General features: G+C 40.0%; 1 protein-coding gene across 2 annotated transcripts in view; it reads left to right on the top strand.

Annotated features, from left to right (window-relative positions):
* Positions 1-6: 6 nt before the first annotated feature.
* The window catches only part of PAIP1 (poly(A) binding protein interacting protein 1), a 42,443-nt gene continuing 15,320 nt past the window's right edge, over positions 7-27,129 (top strand). The window contains exons 1-6 of one of the 2 annotated variants that reach the window (XM_025207706.1): positions 7-140; positions 1,066-1,235; positions 9,784-9,972; positions 16,707-16,819; positions 21,583-21,694; positions 23,225-23,350. In XM_025207706.1, the coding sequence (XP_025063491.1) occupies positions 1,173-1,235; positions 9,784-9,972; positions 16,707-16,819; positions 21,583-21,694; positions 23,225-23,350 (603 nt within the window). In that variant the 5' untranslated portion in view covers positions 7-140; positions 1,066-1,172. The remainder of the gene's footprint in view (positions 141-1,065; positions 1,236-9,783; positions 9,973-16,706; positions 16,820-21,582; positions 21,695-23,224; positions 23,351-27,129) is intronic. The other variant, XM_025207705.1, reaches the window with a different exon arrangement.

Below are 27,129 nucleotides of genomic sequence, written 5' to 3'. Positions count from 1 at the left end.
CCCCGGCCCGGACGCGCCGCACAAGCCGGGCTTCCTGCAGCAACAGGAGCCGCTGCGGCCGCCCAAGACGGCGCCGCCGGGCACCGGCCTCGCAGGTACCGCGGCGCCCCGGAGCCCCAGGCCGCAGGGACCGCCGGCAGGTAACAAAGGGCCGAGGAGCCGTGGGGGGACAAGGGGGAGCTGCTGGCCTGGCCTCGTCCTACAACGAAGAGAGGGCTTTAAAACACCCCTTCTCCCCCTTGCTGGGTCAATGTCTTTGCGGGCCTCACGGGCACCTTCTTGACAGGATCCTTTCTGTAGGGGTCTGCCGGGCGCCCACCCCCTTGGCTTTCTCATTCTCCATGCTTATGGAAAGCTGTGAAATGCAGTTGGGGGGCGGGGATCTGTAGATCTCCATATGATTTTTATGGGGTTTTGTTTTTAATGAGGAAGGTAGAGGTCCACGCTGATGCCAGGTGTGCCTCAAATCCCATGGGCGCCCGTACTCAGCTCCCCCGAGGGGTCTTGCCGAGGGCCGAGTGAAGCCAGCGCAGGAGGGTTTCCAGAATCGGGGTCTAAATTGGGACACTAAAAGTTGAGGCATTGCAAGGGGAAGGGGTTCTTGTCAGGTCCCCTCTTCCCCTCCCCTCCCCTCCCAGTGGTCTTGGGTTTTTAACATCTGGGAGAAAATGTTTGCTAAAGCTTTAACACGTTTTCCCCTTTTTGTATTGGGGGCCTTGGACCACAGAACCCTGACATTGCTACAGGAAGACCCCTTTAGCAAAACCTGACGTCATTCTGTAGAAATTGCAGGTTTAAAAGGAAATAACACCCTTTAGAAAGACTTGAAAGACTTAGTTTTGCACCAGAAATGGGAGCAGAAACCAGATTTTTAAAAGCGGTATCTGTAGTTATCTGAGACTCCTGAAATCCTCTTTTCTCTTCTTATGTTGTCCTTCAGAACAAATGTTCATTTTATGGTTATATTTTTGTTGAAATTTGTTTATGGAAATTTGTTAAATTCTAACATAAAACTGTTAACATAATATGATGGTATTTAAAAAAAACAAACGAACAACCTTCCAGAACCTGGGACTCTTGTCTGTTGCACATCTGGATCACAGGATAAAATTTCCATTTCTGATTCAGGACCAGCAGTAGCTAAACCTCAGGTGGCTGTGGCTCCAGTGATAATGTCAAAGTTGTCAGTTAATGCACCTGAGTTTTATCCACCGGGATACAATCCTAATTTTACAGTAAGTATTTAAGTCTTCTTTAGTATCTACTTTTTTTTTAAATCTAGGTTCAAATTTTTATTTTTTTTTTCTTTGTCGTTTTTGTGTTGGACATAAAAGGCCAGTAAGCACTAGATTACCACTGCCTTCAAAATGTTTAAGTAGTGATGAGAAAATGTCATGGAATACATACAAGCCTTTCTTGTGAGCTGGCTTTCCATTCCAGTAACTCCATTCTGTCATTGCATCAAGCATTGACTTCCTCTGTGTTGCCTCACTGCCACCTGTTAAGTGTAATGCCAGGCAGACCTTTCCTACTATCTACTGTAATGTTATTTCTGCAACAACTTAATTCCTTAAGGAACTTGTATGAGTTCTCAGAGGCTTCCTCTGCACATGTTACATTGTATGAATAACCAAACCTCATACTTTAATGCTTTTTCTCTTTGTTTATGCTGAAACAACTACTTTACTATCAATACCAGAACAACTGCATTTTGAGAAGTTGGTGGCAAAATAAAAACTGAATTTTGAATACAAGTCTTTGACACACATTTTATCTCAATGGTAACTGTATATAAAAATACTTAATCAGCTAACTAAGTGTGTACACCTTGTGAAATAAAGTAGATTTATGAGTTGCTTATGATTAGCAATAGAAAGCTAAATTAAGTGTCGTATTGCTTTAACAGTAGTAGTTAAACTAAAACTTCTGAAAGATTAGCCAGCTCTTTTTTTCCCCTTCTAAAACAATGGCTCGTGGGATCAGGTATAACTTATCTATTCCACCACTGTCAACCATTGGCTGCATGCAAGGGACTTTTTAAGTGGTACCACTTTTTGTCAGTTATGGAAGAGAGACAAAAAGCAGAGACTTTCCATATGCTAGAGAGCTTCACCATCACAACTTTTGTTGGCCTACTGCTGCTGACATCGCTGTCACTAGAGCACGTGCACACTTAACTGCTTTTGCTGGTGCTGCATATCCAAACTACAGGAGGTTGTGCTGGGAGAAGACCGTGCTAAAAAGTCATATCGTTACTAATGCATTTCAGCAACTCTAAACTTAGAATTAAAACAAGGCACTTCAGTTTTACTGCTTGGTGAAGCTGACACCTAAAGCCAGCTTGTGGTTGATTTCTCTTAGTTTAGCACGTGCTGAAAGCTGAAGTATATATTTTTTTCTTTTGTCTTTTACCTTTGGAGGTTGAAGACAATTTTAGCAGAGGAGAAAGGGTCTGTGCGACTTCCCCTTGCCCTGGAAGAACTGTACCCTCCTAGGAAAGGTTTAGCTTGGTCTCCAAGTCTGTAACCCTGGACCATATTAAAAAAGTCCTTGTAACAGGTGTTTTCTTTTGTGGTCTCAGGTTTGTATTTCCATGTACAAATTTAACATACACCAGGTTTTACTAGCTTGCTTCTGCTAATAAAACCGGTTGAATGATACAAACCCTTGGCCAATATGCAGCTGTTGGCAAAATGATAACATGGACGTGTCGGCGCATGGATCTCATGGGGAAACATTGCTGCTGCCTCCCATGTCGTGTGTTCTATAATAAAGGACCTCTATTCCAAAGCTGTCAGAATGGTACTTTGCACAAACATAATGTTTCTTATGTATTTATATCACTTACACAACTGAAACCTTGTGAGACTAGTGACCTTGAATTCCTTCCTGTATGCTTTGTGACTTGCCAAGTAAGATATAGCCCTGATACCAATTGGCGTCACACAGTTTTGTATGCAAATAAATAAGGACAACAAAAAAGAGGGACAAAAGACTAGAGAAATTGTTTGGAAGTTTTAAATACGTTCATTGACTAACATCTTAAAGACATGCAACATGTGCTTTTTAAATAATGTGAAGCTTTACATTTTGTGAAGCTTGCTAATAATTAGCTGACTAATAATCTGTCTTGTCCCATATTGTAATTTTTTTTAATTATTATTTGATGGTCCTTTTTAAAGTGCTGGCATGTGTTTTCTGAATGATTAACAACAAATTGGTTTTTCTGTGTTTCCTTTTGAACATATATGACTGTTCTTATACATGGGAATTAATTGTAATGATCATTTGCTCGGATAACCCCTATAACAAAAAAGGTGCCTGTTTATGAAAGAGCTATCAACAGAAGTCAGACTGTGAGCTCTGATGACCAAATCCAGTAAAGCACTTAATTTCCTTTAAATTAGGCACTTAGTCCTCAAACAGGAAATTCTGAATTAGGAGCTTAAATTCCTTTTATAATGCATAAATAGAGTGATCTAAACCGACCATCAAATCAGTCAAATAGAGCAGGGAGCTGTTTAAAGTGAGCCAAGAGGAAACATTGAGGACAGGAATGTATCTGCAATCTCAAACTCCTCTGCATCTTAGAGGCCTGACTCAGGACTGTAGGAAGGTGCTTCCATCTGCTATAGTCTAGTCATCTTCTAAAAGTAGGTTCCCACAGCTGAGTTTTCAAAGGTCTGAGTGGTTCTCACTTTTCTTTTGAAGCATAGAAGAAAAGGTGGTGGCTCCCACCCTTTTATGTAGTAGCTGGAGCACTCCGTCAGGAAAGGTGAGACCAAGGTTTGGTGTCTGAGAAGGTTCAAACCTCTGTTTTCCATATGAGTGCCCTAACCTCTGGGTTAGAGTTTCTCTTAAGTTGTGAGGAGGCATCTTCTACTCTTCCTGTTTAAATTGACCACTGTGCAGCAAATAGTTTGAGATTCATTGGGACAAGGAAACTGTAAAAGAGGGAGTATCACTGTGTAGTTTGACTGTGGCACCACATGGCGGGAAGAGAGAGGGGGCCCTGGATTTTTGTCCGTGCTGCTAGGCCTATTCTTCTGCTTCCTCTTTCTTCTTCGTCTTAGAGGAAAGTAGCCAGCACTGCATGTTATGGGGTTTCTGATCCCGTCAGTGGTTGCTGGCCATGCTTTCAGAATACCTTGAAGGACTTGAGTGTAGGAATGGCTGGAATCTGGATTCTGAACACATTTAGGAGGGAAGTTAATGCTGAGCTGTAAAACTTCTGTACATGCTTAACATGCTGCAAAAACGAACAGAGAAGTGTCTAGTGAGTTTAGGTGTCTCTAAATATTAGGTGGGAAACTGAGCAGGATTTTTTTTTGGATCACAGGTTAGGATTTAGGTGCCCCTGCTCCTCCTACATCCTTTTTTGGATCTAGCCTCAGATCAAACGTAAAAAAATTAAATTGGAAATTTGTCCCAGCCCTTGCACTGATGGTATTAATTCCACACTCTAGTTTGTGGTGTGGTGTTGCTGTACCCTATTAAATAATTGCTGAAGTTCAAAGACAAGGTGATTCTTGTGAGTAGCTTATTTAAATGTATAAGATCATTTGGGATGCTTCAAGATAAGATGTTTTATGAATGTGAGAGAGTGATGTTGGTGATTCTGTTCAGCATGCTAAGTTTCACAGTTCATTTAAAATATTTTTCCCCTGTTCATACTTCGTTATTAACTACCCCTTTTCTTTGAAATAAAATACATTTTGGTATTCTAATTATTTAATTGCTCTCTCTTTGGGCAATGTGCCTCTGCATGTTTTGCTGGAACAGAAACATTGAATAGAGTACAGAAATTTTTTACCATGGATTTTTTTTCAAAGACGGAACCAAACAATTTTTGTCTTTAATTAAAATGATTGTTAGCTAATATCGCGGTTCTCCAGTTTCTCTACCTAGAAAAAATTCAGTTTCTCTGGATTAGTATTAGCAACAATACTTTTCCCTTTTTTGGCTTTCTAGAGAATACTATGCAAAATGAGTTTCAGCCATGAAAATTCAGGTGTCACTGAAAAATGTTTTACAAGTTGTTCACAAAATGTAGGGCATAAAATGTAGGTATTTAAAGAAGAGTAGGGCACTTAGCATTAAAAAAAAGCTGAATTCCATTCAAAGTCTGGATTATTTCAATAATCTCCAACTACTAGAATTCTAAAAGCCCCAAATGCAAGCATCTTACTACATACTGCCTTCCAGTTTTAGAGTGCTGGATATATCATGTTTATATTTATATTAGAATTTTAGAATATAATTAATTATATATTTCTTGTCAGTAATGTAAAATTATTTTGGAGTCAATGTGAGAGAGAGTAACATGGCTGTCGCTCCAGCAAAAGATCTATTTTTTTTCCCCTGCTATAACTTTTGGGACTGCTGTCAGACTCTGTGTGGAATCCTTTTTGTTGCCTTGTCTTGAACAATTTGTTTTCATAATTGGGTTGAGTGCAATAGATGTTTCATTAGATGTAGCCTAGTATACAAGGCTACATAATGTATAGTAAGTAGATTGATATATTCTACAGGTAAGTAGAGAGAGGCACGGGGAGGAGGGAAGAGGATGTTATGGTCAGCAGACCACTCAAAATGACTTCGGACCATAGTTTGGTAACTGCTCTAGATGAAATGTTTGGTACAGGCAACCACTGTTCAGCACTCTTAATTGGTTCCTGAAAAACCGAGCGTTAAGCAAAACTGAAAGTATTTGACGACCCAAGATGGCAGCTGCAAGCATTATAACAAAACTTGCTGAGCGCTAAGTGAAATCAGGTATCAATTTCAACTTAGCGTTATAGCAAAATAGCACTAAGTGAAACAACGTTAAGCAGGAGTTGCCTGTACTATTTTTTTCAGCGTTTCCAGATCTTAAATTCCTTAAATATCGAGCTGGCTATAGATGGGAGAAGAATGGATTGTAATTAAGCAAATTACTAACTTGTGGATCATTTGAGGTCAGGTTTTGCTGCCATCAACTTTATTTGAAGGAGAAATGGGCACTATGGACCTGATCCAGGTCTACTGAACTTAATGAAAACTTGCTTACTGATTTTTTTTTTTTTTTGGGGGGGGGGGGGTTTGGTTTGTTTTTTTTTTCCCCCAATCCCATCATTCACTAAGTGAATGTGATACTGTCATCTGTTAATTCGTTGCCACTTAGAAATAATCAGGGTCTTTGTAGAGTTTGTGGCTAACAGAGAACTTCCTTTACCTGGGGTACTAAGCATGATGCTATATGACTCCTCTTTAAAGCACCTTGAAATCTTATTGATGAGAAGTTGTACATGAGAGAGAGAGATTAATATTGGCCTCAGTTGTACGATTTAAGGGCTAGATTTAAATTGGTCCTTTGTTTATCAGATCCTATTATTGAAGTAGTCGGGTACTGCTTTTAGTAATATATTTAATTTTATTATGCATTTTTTTTCTTCACTAGTTTGGTCTGCCTTTGGATATAATTACCTTGAAGCAAAAAGTATTATTGGGGTTTTTACCCTGTATGTGGTAAAGAGCACAGCCTGTAAACTACAGGGGTGAAGTACAGGTTCAGAGAGAGGTCTAGGTTAAATGGGACCCAGCCCATATTCTGCTCCTCCCACTTTTAAGTCTTTCTTCTCTGTCAAATGAGAATGATGGTGATAGGTCCCTGTAGCTGCTCTTCCTGATCCTTAGCTGCTGCTTTTATTGTGGAATCAGGTTTCATGAATGCTTCTTGAACTGATACCTGTTCTAACTCCATAGCAGGAGCTGCAGTTGCTGTATTTTATTGTAGATTACTTAATCCTTTTTATGATTACTACATTATAGTTTCCTGGACTATTTTAAAGACTTTGAGGCTTCCTAGTGTAAAAGTACAATAGCTAGCAACCTATGTGAAGATTTGCTAATTCTTACCCATTGTCTCTGGACTGTAGTTGTTTATAATTACAAACAATAACTTGCTGCCTCCTTTGTCCACCAAAGGTATATTTTTCCTTTTGCTAATAAATATCAAGAGCCCTCAGGGCTGCTCAGTATTATTTTTCCATCTTCTTGCTGTCCCCAAGGTCAACCCCCATAGGAATGGCTTCCCAAGAAACACTTGGCTCATCTGTTTTTCATCATACAGACTTCATGTTTTGCCCACTAAAATTGAGAATTCACGACCTTTACTCAGTTATTCATAGATCTCCTGTCTAATTCTTTATTAGATCCTCTTCTCTCCTTATCACTCTCCTTTAATGAAACCTAAATTTGTCTTAGCTTTATTTGCAACAGTATTTAGTTGTCTTGCTTCCTTTTCGTTCAGTGTCTAGTTCTTGCGTCCCTGTAAAACAGTAGACCAGTAGTAATGGTCTTTTTTATCTGAAGTTTTCTCAGTAGTTTGGATCTAAAAATTCTCTGCAGAGAAACAGTTAAAGGCATTTCCATTTTGCACATATCTTAATTCCTTCCCTCATCAAGCTGTTGGTAATAATTTAATTATCCTATATATTTAAATTGTCCTAATGTTGTACGTGGGATTATTGGCTGTAGATATTGACTTAGCTGGCTCCTGTAAATGGACAAGATGATCCTTGGACAGCTATGCATTTTGTTTTATCTTTTTGGATTTTAAGTTGCATTCTTGCTGCTTCTTTCAAGTCTTACACCTTCCTTTGTACCTTTCCTATGATAGCTGAGTTACCAGCATATGCACAAAGTTGGTGCAATTTTTAAATTCATTCAGTTCTTACATTTTTGCAATGACTGTACTACCTAAAAGAGTACATTTCCTTCCGTACTCCTATATTTATGTTAAATGGGATAGAGATTTCATTTTTTACTTCTACTTCACATTACCTACAACACATCTTGTTTTACCTTTCTAATAATTTTTTCAAAGCATCTGCTTTCTTTCATTGTGGCCCAGAGGCCATCTTCTAATATACTATCATATGTTTTTCTCAAAATTTCTTCAAAAAATCCCTATGTATGTATTCTGATCATATTGCCATCTTTTCTCCAGTAGTTGAAGAACTGAAAATATTTGATCCACAGTGGACCCATTTTTGGAACCCATACTGATACTATACTACAGTCTACTCTTTTTAAGGGGTAAGTCTGTATAAAAATATCAGAGAGGATTTTATGAATTGTAATTATCAGAAGATGGCTTTTTTCCCCTTACTTTTTAAAAAATTGGGCACGTGATCACATTACTCCGGATTTTCTTCAAATTTCCAAATCAACAAAAATGTCTAAAGTCTTTGGCTGTCTTACCTCACTCAATCCATACTTAATAATTCAGCAGAAATGTTACCAATATCTGGTGCTTTGTTTCTGTGCATTCTTATTGCTTCTTGAATTGCGTCACAATCCAGTTCTTCCACAAATTGCTTAGTTGTCTAGAAAATGACTGTTTGTTCGCCTTTACCCATTGCATTATGAAGAACCTCATTAAAGTACTCTACTTCCTATAATTGCATTCTTCATAGCAGGAAGATTTCTATTTTTGTCCTCTATCAGACAATTGTTGCTGTTAATATATTTTTTTTTCTTTCATACACTGGTGCCCTTGTAGAATGCCTGTCCTTTTCCTCCAAAACACAATTTTTATTCTTGGGTTGTCTTAGTAGCTTCCTGACCTCCATTTTGGTTTAATCAGATGCCTAAAATTGAGACTAATCTTGAAGGTAAATGATCTTTACTGCATGTTGATCCTCAGTTACTTTCCTACTATCTTCATCAAGCTGTTCTTTGATTCTTTAAACTTGGAGTTATTCCCACTTTCTCTTCTGCAGCTCTTTTTAATGTAACTCAAAGTCTTCCACTTGATATTAACATTCCCCAAACTTTCAGTATCATTTGGATCCTCAAATCCTTTTTCTCAACTGTCTAGTTTATATAATGAATTCTTGCAAGATCGTGCTATTCTTGTTCCTCATTTTGCCACAGTGAACCAAATGAAAAAAAATTCTCTTATGACTTACAGATGAGGGGTCCGCAGATGGCTATCTTCAGAGTTCTGAAATTCTGAATGTTACTGTAGTACATTGAATAAGTAAACCATACATGGTCATTCCTATACTAATAGCATCTCTGGATACCAATGGTAGGTTTGACAGCCATCATGCAGAAACATGATACTCATCAAATGGTTCCTTTAGATGTGACAAAATTAATCTCACTCTTTTGTCCTTTGTGTTATCATGAAGACTCTTGTTCCGTTTAGTTTTATTTCTGTACCCCTACCTTTCCTACTTTAGCATTGCAGTCACTCAAGAGTATCTCATTTTGGAGACAACTTTAAGCTTTTTCCATAGATGAGTTGTCTATGGAAGTGACATTGTCACTTGTATTTCTTTTTCCAAGAGTTAAGAAACTCTCAAACAACAGTTATGTTTTTTATTGGATGAGGGTGTTAATCTTTGGAGGACTAGTAGACTTCTAAATCTAATCTCTATTTTACAGTCCATCCAGTTCAGAGGACCTGACTGGTAGCAAAGCTGCTTTGGGGGGTTGTGGACAGACATTACATTTGTAGTACTACAGACATTTTTGTAGCACTACAAAAGTTAAGCAGAAAGGTGGGCCATTTTTGTAGAGCTACAGGGGCATGCACAAGTGCTACAGAAATGAGACCTCTTATGTAAGGTAGATCATCACAAAATGACTCATTTTATATGGTTTGTGTACCGTTTCCTGAAACTTGGGTGTAGGGGGGCTGATCACTATTAGAAATTGGGTACTGGTCCTTTTTTCTTTCGAGCCTGCTTCTTAATAGTTGCTAACCAAGAATATATCACTCTGTTGCTCTAGGATTCCTCTTTTGAAGATGGATGTGATGCCTATCCAACCCTGACAGATTATGTACAGGACTTCCTAATTCACCTCACTGAACAACCAGGCTGTTTTGAAACTGAAATAGAGCAATTTGCAGACACGCTGAATAGTTGGGTTACTACAGATGAAGCATTGCAAGAACTTGTTGAACTCATTTATCAACAGGTAGTATGTATATTCTGTTTTACAACAAGGGTTTAACTACAGATTCAGTCTGTTATATTCCATTTTTTGTGAGTGAGGTTTACTGAGAATAGTTTTGTCCTGCAAAATAGTGACTGGGAGTAGGGTACTTATTTACTGCAGGTTGCAAGATAAAGGATAACCTATAATTTATTTCAATCACCTTTTTCTAGCTGTATTCATTCCTTTTCATTTCTCTACTTATAGTTTGTAATTTGGTGTAGTAAAGTATTTTGTCTGGGACTGAAAAGTTATTAGTGGGCTGTGTTTCTTTGGTCATTTTGAGGGTTGCTAGGACCATAGAGTGGAATCCAAGTGATAGCTATTAATGGAGGATAAGCGGTATTTCAAATTACTTCATTTTTATAGCAAATAGATCAGAAACCCTTGAGTCCTGAGTTCTAACTCTTTTCATCTCTTCCCGAGGAAGATACTCTTAATGAAAGTATACAGAGTTAGTCTGATGTCCTGATGCTAGATATCTTGGATAACAGATATTTTAGAACATCCCAAGATTAACTAAAATCTATGGATAAATCAAAAGGGAAGAACCCGTTGAAGAGATGCGCAGTAAGAATGGGATACAATGACTAGTTTTATCAGGGAGGTTCTATTAAAGTTTTCTTGGGGGGTGCATGTTTAATAGTTTGGGTTAATAACTAAACTGAAGGTTCAGTACATTTAGCTGACTGATTATTAGGGCTTTGCGAAGCTTCGGTCCCTGATTCAATTCAGTAGCTGAATCTCTGAATCCGAATTGAATCGGAAGATCCTTTAATCGCTCTGAATCGAATCAGAACCCTCCAAATCTATTTGGAAAGATTCGGTGATTCAGACATAGACACAGCTTTAAATGTTTTGTCTACATACCTCTAGGCAGCAGGTGGCTCATGAACAGTGCGATGCTGGGGTGCATGAAGTGTCCCACAGAGGCGTGGAAGGCTCCCCAGCGCATTTGGCAGCAGACCTGGAAGTGGACCAGAAGCACTTCCAGTCCACTAACGGGTCCTCCAGGGAGCTCACGGGGGGGACCCCCCGCACCCCCCTTGGCTCAGCAACTGGTGCCTCCTGGGTCTGCCTCCCAGCTGATCAAGTACTTCCGGTCCAGTTCTGGGTTTGCCACCGAGTACATGGAGGAGCCCCCCTCACTCCTGTGGGACGCTCCATGCGCCCTAGCATCTCCGCATTCACAAGCCACGCCTGATATCTTGAGGGTATGTAGAAAAAACATTTAAAGCTGTGTCTGAGTCACTGATTCTCCGAATCGGCATTGAATCTTCAGATTCAGCCAAATCAAATCGGGGACAGTGATCTGAATCAACTCATCAAATCACTGTTCCTGATTCGGGCCAAATCTGAATCGAATAGGGCCCACTTTGCACACCCCTACTGATTATCCTTCATTTCCTGCCCTTCCAGGGAAGATATTTGTTTTCTCATTGACTATACACTTGATGTATTCTGTTATAAAATTGTGCAGTCTTCAAGTACTCAGGTGAAAGGCTTCATATATTCCTTTGGTAGCTATGTAATTATGATTTAATTTCCCCTTAAGATCTTGTCATCAAACATTGTAATAATTTTAAAGTGTTATCAATTGGTAAGAACTCTGTAAATTATTCGAGAGACATAATAAATGCATGATGTTGGTTTCTTGTGCCAAAAAGAAGCAGTTGAAAATAGTCACTTATTTCATGATGCCAGTTTATCTAGGTACTCTTATAGTTTCCATCATCGTAGTAACTCTGTGCCTCCCAAATTAAAATTCAAATCAACAATACATTTTTTTTTCCAGCTCACAGGAGAAATAGTTTGATTAGTTTTACTTTACATGAGTGTAAGTGTGTGTGAAAGAGATTTGGCTTTCCTACAAAATTCTAAAGAGATGAGGTTTGCAGAGCACCATTATGATTTGGGATTCACACTAGGTTCAGCTCCTGTGAAATTTCTCCATGCTTATATGAACCTACCTCTTGAAATTCTTTCTCAAATTTTTGTGAAATGAGTTTGTCCCCCACTACTTACTTCAGGAAAACGAAGCCAGTAATTTTTCCCTTTGCAATTTAACCATTGTTAAAAGTCTATTCCTAATTTAGAAAATATTTTTTTTTCTGAAAATGTTATGTTAAGGAATGTTATCTATTCAATTCTGGATGTTAAAAACATTGCATTATTTTATTCAAAACTGGGTAGAGAATAGTAACTTTTAAAAATTCCTCAAATACCAACGGTTTTTAACTGGACATACTTGCTTATGGGCCTGAGATCCTCTAGGATTGGGCAGACCTTCAGGAGGTTCCCCTGGACTTGTTCGTCTCCTTCCTGATTTGGGATAATAGTAGTAAGAAATTGTATCTCTCCAAGCCTACCCATTCATGGCACCAAAATATGTGGTCACACAGTAGACTTTTCATAATATTTTGAGCAGTGAAAATAATTTTTTTTTTTATATTTAACCTGTTATGTGGCATGTGGGTTGGCATACTTCATAATGAAGGCATCGGTTCACATTTCTGAACTATTGTCTTAGACTGTCTGTGAACTCCAGCATTGCTTTATTAGTTACAGAAAGATCAAGTTTTCAAGGTGTCCTTCATACTATAAAAGAAAGGCATGGAGAACAAACACAAACAAAATGGAGACAGTTAATAGCCCTGTCTCTATCCTTTTATTTCCCTTCTGATCTGGGATATGCTCCTATACTGACATAGTTCAGTTATTCAATTGGAAAAACATATTTCAAGTAAAACCAAGACTTTCAGAAGATAGGTCCAATTCCATGAGTGACTGTGAAAACAAAGATAGATCTTCAATCAGACTCTGACTGGGGAGCCATTGAAAAGAGCAGTGTAATCTGTTTTTGCTAAGCAAATAAACTACAGTGGTTTATATTTTGTCTTCCTGAGCACATGGCTTCATTCTGTGCAACACTTGCCATGGATACTTTGGTTATCCATTACAATATTCTCCTATAGTGATTGTTCTCAAATTCTTTAAAGCCGAGTAAAAATGTATATGCAATAGTAAAGCATTTCAGGAATGTGTAATTGGGTTTGTCTGCCTGAGTTAATTGGAGGTATGTAGAGGTGGCTGAATGGCTGGTAAATCACATGGGAACTTAGGCTTTATAAAGGGCTTCATATAGAACTGACTGAAATAATTTCAGTACAGGGTTCATCCAGCCATACAGATCTATTATCCATAGTTATAGTTAGTATCATCAGTTTTGATTTTCTACTTGGATGCGTGGAACACCATGAATAGGGGAGCAGAATGAGCAAAACAAAGCTGTTATTAGATGTAATATGTATAGCCATTTTCCATTTTTCTAATCTATGTAGAAAGAGATTTTGTGTAAAATTTTCATGTAAAAATTGTTTTACATTCAACCTTTAATGTAATTATTTGCTTTAGTCTGTTTTTTGGGCTGTTGTGACTTCCCCAAAGGCTGATATCAAAAAGGCTGACAATCCAAAATAAAATGGTGCATGAAAACATATAGTGCATGCTCTGTCTTAAATCTAAAAAGGCATTTATTGTGCCCAGACAGGAAGGCTTGCAATTCTGAATAGAAAGCTAAGGCACATAGCATTTCAATTCCAGTCTTCTAGCTAGTCATATTTAAAATTCTTTTTGTATTTCACTCGAGTTAGGGTTACAGTTCTATCAAACTACATGATTTTTTTTTCTTCAGCTCCTGTTACAGAATTTCAAACAAAGCCAAGTCCATTTTGTCTTTAAGTTCTAGTTCTCTTAGAACAGATCCAATTCCACTCAGACTGCAGTAGTTGTCATTAGCCTATAACGTATAAAGTACTTCTGAAATCTTGGTTTTTTTCTGATTTTTTTTTTTTTTTCCCTCTTGCATAAATGCATGTCATATATTGATGAAAGTCCTACTTTTTCTCAGTTTTCCAGGAAAATTCAAGCACATTTGTTATATGGATAACACAGTCATGCTGAGAGATTCAGAGCCTCCATGTGAAGGCTTTATTCCTGCTTTCTCAGTCAAATGTAGAACAGTTAGTGATTAAGGAAGATTTTTTTTAATGTTTTGTTTTCTCCTGCATTTCCACGGGTTGTTGGGGTTTTTTTGCTATTGTTACTACTTTGTCAATGAGTTTTAATTGGTATGCTGAATACCTGTATACCTCAAGTTTTGTATGACTACTTATGAACGGGTTTTTTTTAATTTTTCTAATTTATTTTCATCTTATGTACAAATCCAAGAGTCCTCTATAACAACATATATATTTCTCTTTTTGTAATGACATCTTTGGTATCTTGAGCACAACATACTTCTTAAGGTGGACCACATGCTTAGAGAATGAAGCAACTACTGAGTGAATTCAGCCCTAAAGACTAATAAGTAAAATGAACTACATGAGTTTATATAAAACAGTATTAACAAAAGTTCTGTGCATTAGGGCTGTGCGAAACTTTGGTAGCTGATTCGATTCAGAGGATTTAGCCTGATTTGGCAGCTGAATCTCCAAATCCGAATCGAATCGGGAGACTAGTTAAAAGGTCTGAATCTAATCGGAAGCCTCTGAATTGATTTGGAAAAGATTCAGTGCCGCTTTGGAGATTCAGCCATAGACTAAACAAGCAGCAGTCCTCACCATGCTGGACACAGCTGCCTCCAGCTGGTAAGTCTATTGTGGTGAGCAGAGGGGGGGAGGGAAGAGGCGGGGCAGATAAACACCCACACATTGAGGGAGGGATTGGGGCTGGGACAAGCTGCTCAGCTGGAGGCAGGGGCCACAGGACTCAGTGAGGGATGCGGGATGTGGGCATGGTAGCGCTGAGAGTGGGAGCTGTGCCCTGCTGCCACTTGTCTGGCTGGGACCCTGGGGGGGGAGGTGTGATGCAGGTGCGGCTCGCTCCAGGCGGAATGGGGTAAGCGGCAGCAGGGTATAGCCCCTTCTGCCAGCGCTGCTGCACCCGCATCCTACGCTGCACCCTGCCCCACTTTCGCTTGCTCCCTTCCCCCCCCTGCCCCAGCTAAGCAAGCGGCAGCATGGCATAGCCCCCACTCCCAGCACTGCCACACCTGTGTCCCGCACCCCCCTCCCCAAGTTCTGCGTCCCCCAGCCTGGGCTGGGCAGCTTGTCCCAGCCCCAATCCCTCCCTCACTGTGGGGATGTTGATCTTTCTCTCTTCCCCCTTCCCTCTGCCCACCACAACAGACTTACTAACTGGAGGCAGCTGTGTCCAGCGTGGTGAGGACTGCTGCCTGTTTAGTCTATGGCCGAATCTCCAAAGCGGCACCAAATCTTCAGATCTGATTCAGCCGAATCAAATCGGGACAGTAATTTGAATCGCCGAATCGAATCGCTGTCCCTCCAAATGAGCTGAATCCGAATCCAAAGCAAATACTTGCTGCTTCACACAATACGCCTGCCTACTGTGTGTCATCCGTTAATTGCTATATTCTAGTAAACTGTACCTTTCTAAGGCTATGTACAGACATTCATGTTTTACCAGGAGAATTACTTTTCTCCCTATAAAAACCAGAAGTGTGCAGACATTCAGACTTTCTCCTGGAGCAAAAAAGGCCACTCTGGGAGAAAAATAACCTCATAAGAATCAGGTGGAAATCATCCCTACAAGACTGAACATCTTCACACTTCTTTTCCCCTGGCTTTTAGGAACCAGGAAGAGTGGAGCCACAGGAAAAAGGCTTCTGTCTTGCACAGGCTGTGTGGAAATGGTGGAAAGAAGCTTCAGGGTGGAGATGACGCATGTAGAGGCAGCAGGGGTTGGGACCTAACCATGGGTAGAGGCTGGAGCCCAAGCGACAGCAGTCACCCGCCCCCCACAGCACCATCGTACCTGATTGGGGGGGCTTCTCCCCATGTAAAATGGGGGGGGAGGGGGGAGTCATCTTAAGAGTATTGTATTTACTCGATTTCTCAAAATCTAACAGCAGTTTATAGAATTCCCTTGTCATAACCCTTTCTCAGCAGAAATGATTAATTCCCGTTCTTCAGAGGTTTCTAGTTTTTAAATTTCTTATTGTTTCATACAGATATCATTAGAGAGTTTTTACACTGGTATTCTAAAATTTGTCTCTTTCTCTGTGCCTACAAACTCAGTGTTATGTATGGTGCATGTGTATGCATGCTGTTTAGAGAGCAGGTGATTATGAATCTAAAAATTAGTGTTATTTCTAGTTTAGTGGTTCTCAGATTCAGTTTCTGAACTGTATACTGAACCAGAAGTTTCCTGACTTTTAGACCAACCATCTTTTGCTAACACTCACCATTTCTCTCAGACTATTGTGCACCCTTTATATTCAAATGTGTAATTGAAAAAAGGACTTAGTCTATCGACCACAGCTTGGAATCTTCTCCCTTGAACAATATATTACCAGCTAAGAGTGACTTTCAGATATTCTGGGCATTAATTACAGTGAGGATGGGGGGCTGAGGACAGCCTCGGACATTTGACTGTAAAAATGACAGTCGTCATGAATTCATTTTGTGGGAAAACTTGGGTTTTGAATTAGCAGTAGCTTTGGAGTAATTCCTTGTTAAAACTGAGTTTATAATACAGATAGGAATGATTGCAGTGTTTTATTTTTCTGTTAGTGATGAGAGAGCCAGTTTTTTTAGGAATGTATTAGTGTTTACCAAATGAAAGAGTATATCATGTTTAATTGCTTAATAAGCTAACCTCCTTTCTTCTGAATGGTTTTTGTACTTATTTTAAAGGCAACATCTGTCCCCAATTTTTCCTACATGGGAGCAAGGCTGTGCAACTATCTGTCTCATCATTTAACCATAAATCCACAAAGTGGAAACTTCCGGCAATTATTACTTCAAAGGTCAGTATCTGTAAATTTATTGGTAAATTGAGTGAGCTTAAAAATGTGCTTACTTTCTGTTGTTTTCACTCTCATTGTAGTGTGTTTAATGTGCGTTTCACTCCTTTGAAAACGAAGTTGAGATTTGAAGTGGAAGTTACAAACTTGTCAGTGTTGAAACAGGATGTCAGTGAAGTAAAAGGTCAGGGCTGTCCAACTCCCAGGGACAACAGGCTGGAGGCCATTTGGTGTGTGTGCAGCCTACCCCTGCTGCGCAAGCAGCCCAGCTCACTTGCCTTCTGGCTGTGCATGTAGCCCAATTCGTTCCCCACCCCCCATGCAGGTAATCTGGCCCCTCTCACCACTGCGTGCACAGCATGGGTGTCTGGTGCCTCTTGAGTTGTGGGGGGTATATGCCTCCCCCTGACAGCAGTCAGTGACCAGGGTGGGGGGGCCCCCAGGTGGCCAATCCTGCTGGCTGCGGGGCGTCAATCTCACTCATCATAAAAGTGGCTGCGCTGCTTCCAGAGCTCTGGCCACTTCTAGAAGCAGCACAGCTGCTTTTGCTGGCAGCCCTGTTCCCCAGCCAGTGCTCGCAGGGGGGGCACTGGTGCTCCCGCTGCCCGCTGGCTACACAGGGAGTGTGGTCTGACACAGGGTGCACCTGCGCTCTCAGGTCGTGCATGTGCACCCCCTGCGCACCAGGGGCGATGCATAGTTTGGGCACCTCAGCCCCCCTTCCTGTAGCACCGCCATGCCCCCAGGAGTATGGCAGGAAGTAGAAGTTGGAGGAGAGAAGGGCATCTGCAGAACCCAGCTGTCACAGCAAGAAGCAATAGAGGGGGGGTGAGGAAAGGGAGTGTCAGCTGAGCAGTAGCCTGTGGGCTGCGTGCAGCCCTTGGGCCGCCAGTTGGGTGGCCTGCTGGTTAGAACACTTTGGGAAAAGCTTTCTTCGGGACTCTGTAGAATTCTCCCCAGTCCTTTGTAAAGGTGTGCATCACTTCCCATGTAGAGATGGCCTCCCCTGAATAAAAAGAAAGATGCTATTTTCAACCTACCCCTGAAATTCAAGAGTGAAGACTCTTTTCTGTAGCACCATATTGCTTCTGAATTCCTCTTGCATGTCAATACTGCTGATATTAGCAAACACTTCATTTTACATTTCCAGAAATGTTGAAGTTAAAAACATTTCTGGATTTAAATGCACTGCATTTTTAAGTTCGAAAAGCTTTTTTCATATTTGAGTATAAAAGTAGAGAAGTATGTCTATAAGGTTAGAAGAGAAGTCAAATTCATAACAAAAGCATTCTCATTTCAGAGTTCTGTTAGTAAGGCACATTCTTTTGAATCTCGACTTCTATTGAGGTAATTCTACATTTAAAGAATATAGTTTCCAATACATTACACTGACAGTTTGAAATCTAATCAGTTAAAAAGTGTTGTTCTTTACTCTAATTAACTTTGAGCATACATACCAATTTTTGCTATTTTTTTTCTTTCATTTTTAATTTTTACAGAATATTTTCATGTATAGGCTGAGTAACTGACAATATAGGGCAGTGGTATAAAGATACCACCTGTGGATCTGACCCACAGAGCCATATTGTCTGCCCGTTGTCTTTCCTTGGACAGGAAATTTGGCAACAGGACAAACGATGGCTTTCATCCTGCCACCAAATATGACTACCAACTGTCACCAAATTTCCAGTCCTGTGGCCAGATGACACAGCACTGCACTCTGGCTCTGGCCTGTGGACTAGTCTTATGCAACTCATCCTGCCCATGGGGCCAAATGTTTTGGACCCTCCCCTGGGGAAGCTTTGAAGCAGGCTTTATATGAGTGGGTAAACTTATGAAATGGGGGGGAGATTAATTCGCTTCTCCTAAATTTCCTTAAATTATTACAGTATGCTTAGGTGTTACTTGCAGTAGTGAAACTGGGCAAGGGAAAAGGGTACAAAAATATGCTGCTGCAGGGGTGGCTGGCCATGGCAGCTGGCACTCCTGGTATGCCATGCCTGTCCAAGATGTGGAGCTGGCCTGTTACATCTTTGGTTATTTGTAATAATAACTTGTTTCTAATTGACATAAATTATTATTTTTCAAATGGACTATCTCTTGAAATGTGTTGTGTGAAGTTTGAGGTACTAGTGAACTTAAGGGATAAATTAAATTGACTCCTTAAATTGTTCAAATACAATTAGTAGCGAAGATAAAATAACCTTCAAAACTACTCATCATTGTGTCAGTCAGGAGAAATCCACTGGGTAATAAAAAGCAATACTGCTTTTCTCCCTTTGGAGAATCTGAATACCTAACCTTTTTCCCTCCCAGAAGAAAAACTAGAAATTGTATGGACATTGTTTTCTTTTATATTACATTTGATGACTATGTGGATTGAATGCATTTTGCAAAGGGTCCACATCCGTGTCTTATGATCAAGTAAAACTTCCCTTTTTTGAACAAGGGCATTTTGTGTGGTATTGAATATTAAAAAGTCTACCTCAATTTATTTGTAAGCATAGTATTTAGAAAGATTACGATAGTTTACGTTTTATAATTAAGATGCCAGCTGCTAGATGATAGTTTTTTTCAGTCTCATGATAACTTTAAAGTATGATCTGTTTAATTTTCACATAGTTCTTACTTTATATTTTGCCAATTTTACTAGTTGTCAGAATATTTATTCGTTCATTATTTTACTTCTCTGAAGATAATGGAATCCTGATCTTTAGTCCAACTAGTAGTGAACCAGTGATTGAGAGATGGAGTTCAGCTGTTACATACATAGTAAACTTTGTTAAAAATAAGTTTGGTTTAAATTTTAGTCCTTGCTTTTTTCTGGTTTTATTATAACAAGTGAAACTTGAGATAATGTCTTCATTAATGATGTACAGCTTTTGAAAGTTGTTTTTTAATATGTATTAATTACAGAAGCCCTCTGTAGCTTTTCTTGGCCTAAGAATAGACACCTGAGGTCCTGGATTTCTTACCCTTCTTTGTTCAGGGTAAAATCTCTGTTATTTCCCTCTTAGCCCCTCTTTATTTGGGGATAAAAGTTAATACCAAATACCTCTACATTTATCATGTTGTAGGAACTCTGGGTGCATAGTTTTGACCGTGGAGTCTAACTTTTGAGAATAAATTATGGCACCTTGTTTGAAAGAAAAGCTGTAGTAGCTCAGGTTTGGAAATGTAGTTTGAGAGTAGTTTATTTGACCAAGACCATAAAGCAACATTTATGATTCCAAGTCCTGAATTTAGTCAATGAATTGCACTTGTTCTCTGCTGTCAAGAGTCATATTAGAAGCATGATTGTATTTAAGAATATTTGACTTACTAGTCCATACAGAAAACTTGAAGTCAGGGCTGCTTGTATTCATCTCCTATTTTATATTGACGTTAAAAATAAAGACCTAAGGAAAGGTAGCCTGTGTCCCAAAGCTTGTCTGAAATATCTTCCAACTATACCATAGGTCTAGAAAAAGTCCTTGCCTCTTGCATATTTCACAGACTATCATAACTACAACATCACTCCAGCACTACCATTAAAATTCAAGGAAATAACAATTACGGTACCAACCACAGCTCTTTCATCTTTTAGTCCTAATGTAGTATTCAAAGATGTTCAGGCTTCTCAGCTTCATAACAATCTTGTAAATAGTGATAAAGCTTGCCAATTGAAAAAGAGGCTGCCTATGAAATTCTCCTTGTTGACATGCTTGTAAATTTCTATTCTACTAAAATGCACAGTAACACGTCTTGTTTGATACAGGTTGTTAAAAGTTCTAGAAAAAAGTGATCCATAGTCCCTTCTTATTGTAATTATACAATTCCTATTACTTGTAGCTTGTGTGATTATGGATCTTAACTGTAAAAAAGTTTAATTGTGTCAGATTGTTGTGATGAACCAAAATTAGAAGAGCAACATATGTTAAATGTCTAATGTGGTTCAGGAGGATATAAAAGTATTGAAATAACCCTAACCACTTCTGTTTACATCTGAGTTGCACTATGGACCTGTTTTTCAATATGTAACATGCCACCTGTCATGTATTGTATAGATACTGTAATGTTGCTATTTCACTCTGCTGTCTGTCTCCATTCTTTCTGCACTTGAAAATATTTTGCCTTTTTTGGGGATCATAGATACTTTTTTTTTTAACATAAAAATTGAATGTTTAAAGTTCTCTATTTTCTGTCATAAACCAGTACTTTTATTGACACCCTGCATTCTGTTTTTTCTAGTCCATATTAATAAGGAGCTACCAAATTCACAGCAGAAGTAAAGAATACAATAGCTCCCTTAATTTTTCTTGTTCCCCTGTGTGTCCCCTCCCCGGCCATTGATTGGCAGAGGGGATGCACCACTCCCTCCCAATTGGCAGGGAAACAGAAACCATGGTTTTAAATATGGTATGGTTTTTGCCTCCCCACTGGTCAGTAACAAGCATTGGGGCCACCAGGGCCCCTCAGCTAATCAGTGGCAGGAGGCAAAAATGATGCCATATTTACAACCACAGTTTTTGCTTCCTCACCAATCAAAATGAGCTGCAGGCGTGGCCCTTTCACCAATTAGCAGTGGAGGAGAATGCGGGGGAACCTGCAAGGTTAAAAGAACCGCATTGCACCCCACTTCTGCTATGAATTTGGTAGGTCCCTACATATTATTTATTAGTTCTGCATAATATTGTCTTATATAACAGTTAAATCTTACTTCAACTCTAGAATGCCTACTGAGAAGAATAATTTGATACTGAAGGTGTTTTTTTCTTTTTTTTTAGATGTCGAACAGAATATGAAAACAGAGATCAAGCAGCAAAAGGGGATGAGGCTACTCGAAAACAATTTCATGCATTTGTGCTGTTCTTAGCTGAACTGTATCTTAACCTAGAGGTAAGAAGCTCTGCATTATCACCAGAGATCCCGTGGCACCCCTCTGCCATTGGCTGGGGTCCTTGTGCTGCGCCAAGTGGCCTGGCCACAGCCACCCTGCCCCTGACATTGGACATTGGCCCCTGACACTGCTGGCCTGGCCATGCAGCTCCCCACTGCCCCCGAAAGACCCTCCTGCCCACTTCCCCTGCCGGAGGGGCAGACACCTCTGGGCAGAACCCATTGGCAAAAGTGCTGGGGAACCAGCATTTTATTTTCAGTTAGTAGTTCTTTTTTTTTTTTTTTCTTTCTGTATGGATTTTTGCGGGCACAGCCGGGTTTCACGTTGTCCATGAAATTGCAATTTTGGTAGGTCTCTAATTATGCTCTCTTCTGAGAGAAGCCAAGGCATGTACATTCACTGTCCCAGGAGATACTCTCCTAGGAGTGATTTTAACCGTGTTGTTCCCAGGTTATTTTTCTCCTGGAGTGGCCATTTTTCCCTGGGAGAAAAAGCTTGAACATCTGTACACTTGTGGTTTCCAAGAGCTTCTCAAGATAAACTCAGAGCTTTGAAATAAGATTCCCTAGTGCTAAAATCAATCTGACCTGTTCTTGTCTTACTGGATTCTTTGCAACAGAAGAATTGCTCTTTTTTTTATGTAGTCAAAAACACGTGAAAGTGAGCTGGCATTTTCTAACAGGTGCCTTAAGTTTAAAAAAAGGTGAGAAGCACTGCTTTAGAAGAAATTCCTTCCTAACTTTTGACTGTTAGTATTTTTGCTTCATGTCTTGAATCATGCAAATTTCATATTTTCTGTTTTCCTTATTCAATAGTTGTAGATGTTTTTTCATGGCTAAACTTGTGGAAACTTACTGTTATAAATACCACAAGTCAGCAAGTGGCACAAATTAATTATGTTTTGTTTAAACATATTTCCTTTAATTAGCTATATATTTGATGTTTCCATTTCATTAAATGATAAGAAATATGTGCCTAAGTGCTTATGTGGGAATCTGAATTACAAAGAAAAACTGTTGTTGTTTAGTCGTAAAAAAATCTACTTACACATTTGTACATGGTGAAATGTTTACCAGATGACTGCCATGAAGTTTTGAAAAACGTGATTTTTTTAACACGTTTGTAGAACTCCTGTTTTATAAAATTGTCCAAAACATGATCCTTCTGAGAGTAGAGATTACAAAATTATGTGTTAGATGGTAACTTTAGCTACAAAGATCTCAGGATGACATGCATCATTCATGAATGGACTCAAACAAACATTTTACAGTTCCTCCCAAACAAGTGTTAATAAAATCAGTTTATAATATTACCACATTCTGTATATGCCAAATTTTATCTGAAAAATACTTCAGGAGCTTCTAAAAATATTTTATTTACAGTATTACCTGTATGTCCTGTACCTGTAAAGCCAATCTACTTCATGTATCACAAAACAAACTACAGAATAGAAGAGGGAAAGCTTGAGAACAAATTTATGAAATTATTCTAATCTGTTTTCTCAGAAAATTATTTATGATCTTTTGCAGATTAAGGGAACAAAAGGACAGGTAACACGAGCTGAGATTCTTCAGGTTGGCCTGCGGGAATTACTGAATGCACTTTTTTCTAATCCTGTGGACAATAATTTGATCTGTGCAGTAAAGTTACTAAAGGTAGGAAGATTTTAATAATCGGGATTCTCTTTTTTTACAGAATACAATAGAGTGCTGAAAACCACATTTCAGCAAAATTTGGGTAGATGCAGCATCCTCCCAGCAGCACTGGCACCTCCTCCAAGCGCAACCCCCACTGAGAAGAGCCCCATGCAGCCCTGCCCTCAGCCCGCCCTGCCTGGATCCAGGGGGCCCCCCCCCCCCCCCCCCCAATGCTCTCCCGCAGTGCAAGCAGCAGTGGGAGCTGCCCCCCACCATACGAGCTGAGGCTCTGCACTCTCCCTGTCCCTTCCTTCCCCCTGCCCTGCCTGGGCAGCGCCTGCCCCTGTCCCCTACCTCATCGTGGAGGGTGTTGATCTGCCCCGCCCCACGCCCCTTTCCTCCCCTCCTCTCTTCCACTACACTGGACTTACCAGCTGGAGGCAGCTGTATTGGATATCGGATTGGTATTGGCCGATATGTCTCCTTAAATATCGGCTATCGTTATCGGCCCCAAAAATCTCTGTTGGTGCACCCCTAGATCTTGCTCTTTTTTGATCAGGAAGTCTTCAGCATTTTGAGAGCTTGAAAAAATACCTAAGTCCCCCTGTGTCACATTTTCTATTAAAAAAAAAAAAAAAAATACTAGTAAACTTAACTGCAAATGTACTTGTATTTCACAGTGTTTAAAAAATATTTGCTTATTTATATATCGACCAGACCCAGATTTCAGTCTTTTATAGTCCTTCTAACATTTGATCATTGCCTAATAAACATTTGCCAATGTTTTCTTATATGGGTTTCTTTGATGAGGTTTCTAAATGCGTATTTTGGTACATAAGAAGCCTTGATCAAAGGCGCTGAACTCCTGCACAGCACTTCTGAAAAATCAGGATGTTTGTTCAGGTGTTTAAAGTGTCTTTTTTTTCACAGTTCTGGAGAAATCTGAAAAGCTGGCAGAGTCCTCATTCAAGATCTGGTTAGGGTTGTTTGACTATTGTTGACCCACATAGTGTCAGCATCTTGAGAGCCAGGATGCTGAGGAAGGCAGTTAGCACATGGATGGAGGAGCAAGTAGGAAGTAGCTCAAACTGGGAAATGCGAAGTGGGTGGCAAGCATGGCTTATGGTTATTTTGTTAAATAACAAAGAGCAATAAAATTAGAGCTTTAAGCATCTGGTATGGGTGTCACTCTGAGAATGCTAAAAGAAGGGGCTCAGTCGCAAACAGGGGCTTTAGGTTTGCCAAGCATGGTGGAAGACAGATGGTACTTGGAAAAAAGAATTTTAAATCTTGCCATGGAGTTGTAGTGTAATATACATCTGTAGGAACTTTCCACCACAGCAGTACTATACTAGCCACTGAGACGGCTCGCCGCAGCATGAGTTTCAGCCTGGCTGTTTGGATATTTATGTAATCCCCAGCCTGTCTGGTCATACAATTCCTGATCGCTTGATAAATCTTTTGATTAGTCTGCATGATGTACATGTAAAGGTCTTTGCTGTGCTATCTGTCACACTTCCTAGATTCTAGTGGCATTGCTCAAAAACTGTGGCCAAAGGCTATACAGCAGGGGTGGCCAGTGTATGGTATGTGTACCATAACTGGCACAGGCAGCCTCTGTCTATGTCCTGCAGCAGGTCAGGGAAGGGGCAGGCAGCACAGTGGCAGATAAAGCACAAAGGAGAAGGCAGTAAGCAGGAAACAGGGCAGCAGATGGGACAGGAGAAAGGGATGGGGATTAGAACAGCACGTGGAATGTGAGGGGCTAATTTGTGACACATTTGCTAAAAAGGTTGGCCCCCATTGCTTAACTGTATGGACTGGTAGTGGGAGCATTACCAGGGAGCTATATATTGGTCCTTTGGCCTTGGGTACTTCTGCCAGACCCTGCTTGCTTTGCTCATGATTGAGTTGGGGCTCTAGAAGTGCCCTTGCTTCATAAAGTGCAAATGACACAAACTACACTTATATTTCTCCTGTACATTTTAAAAACATCTGAAGGGTTTGGTAAACAGAAAAATGGCTGGCACACTTTGCCTAATTTTGCTAATTTCTATGTGAAATGGTCCACTTGAAATTAATTTAGTGTGCCTGGCTTTTTTTTTCTGTCCTGAATTGCTGGGCATAGGCCTGCCAATGAACACCTTAAGGTTGATTGTAATTCCGAGTTCTTGAAGCGGTATGCTTGTCCTTGGCATTTACTTCAGCCGTTCATCTCCTTTGCCTGTGCTGTAGCCTAAGCAGACTCTACCACACAGTACAAAATTTTGCTTAGCGTTAGCACAGATGGGCGGAGCAGAAAGCAGTTTCTGCCACCAGGAGAAGTTTTACTGACAGAACATCTGCACTTAAGTTATCCTGTGGCAACAGAATCCTCCTGTCTACCAGCAGTTTCTTTACCTCTGCTGAACAGAATAAGGCTCTTGCTGCCACCTGTTGGCTGACAGGCTTGCGGGAAAAGCTGATTACTAGGTGTATAAGTTTTCTGCTTGCCAAGTAAGCCCTTTGTATGCATATTAGAATATACTGAAGAATTGTAAATGTATGAACAGGAAAGCAGTGTATTTGGTAGCCGTATTGGTCTGAGACAAAAAGAAACGCAAAACTCTAGTACTCTTTGTTCAGAGATTATACCTTTTTATTAGACCAACTCAGAAATTGCAAAAAAAGATATATCTTTTTCTGCAAGCTTTCAGGCACACGTGCCCTTCCTCAGGTTCAGGGAAAATTAAAGACTCAAACTCCTACAAACTCATCAGGGGAGATCATCAGCAAATAGGAAGAGCCCTATTCTCCCCAGCACCACCTGGGGTGACAAGGAACAATGGTAATAAGCTGATGGAGAATAGGTTTAGGTTAGAGATCAGAAGGCAATATTTTACAGTTAGGGTGGCCAGAATCTGGAACCAGCTTCCTAGGTAAGTGGTCTTCACCCCTACCTTGGGCAAATTCAAAAAGAGGTTAGATGATCACCTGTCTGGGGTCTTGTGAACCCAGCATTCATTCCTGCCTGTGGCAGGGGGTCAAGTTATATGATCTGTTCAGGTCCCTCCTGACCTTAGCTGCTATGAAACTGAAAGATGTTAAAAAGGCCCCATAGGTAGAAAATAAACTTCATTTTGCACAGAGGAAACTGAAGGTGGAAGTCTGTTCCTCTGGGTCCATGAGTTGTGAGTTGCTCTTTGATGTGCAGATAAGGCAGGATTCCTTCCCTGGTAGTGTCAGATGGCAGAAAGGCAGGGAGACGTAGAAATCTTTCTTATTGTTCAGCAATGAAGTTTAAATCCAGAATCAGCTAAAATTCGGCATCTTCCATGTTTCAGGGATGTATTTGGTAGCCGTGTTGGTCTAACACTAAAAGAAATGAAAAACTCTAGAACTTAATTGCTGAACAGCAAGAAAGATTTCTACACCCCCCTGCCTTTCTGCCATCTAACATCACCAGGGAAGTTATCCTGCCTTATCTGCATATCAAAGAGCAACTCACAAAGACACTCTCATGGACCCAAAGGAACAGACTTCCACCTTCAGCTTCCTCTGTGCAAAATGAAGTTTATTTTCTACCTATGGGGACTTTTTACCATCTTTTATTTTCCTTGAGCCTGAGGAAGGGTGCATGTGCCCAAAAGCTTGCAGGAAAATAATTTTTTTGTGATGTCTTAGTTTGGTCCAATAGAAGGTATCTTTCCTGAACCAAGGCAGACAAGGTTCCTTGGGTGAATCTGATATCTTTTATTGAACCAACCCAAATAGTTGGAAAATAATTATTAAGCAAGCTTTCGGGTTCAAAAACCCTT

Source organism: Alligator sinensis, unplaced genomic scaffold (genome assembly GCF_000455745.1).
Source record: "Alligator sinensis unplaced genomic scaffold, ASM45574v1 scaffold663_1, whole genome shotgun sequence".
Taxonomy (NCBI): Eukaryota; Metazoa; Chordata; order Crocodylia; family Alligatoridae; genus Alligator; species Alligator sinensis.
This window is presented reverse-complemented; position numbering and strand designations above follow the sequence as displayed.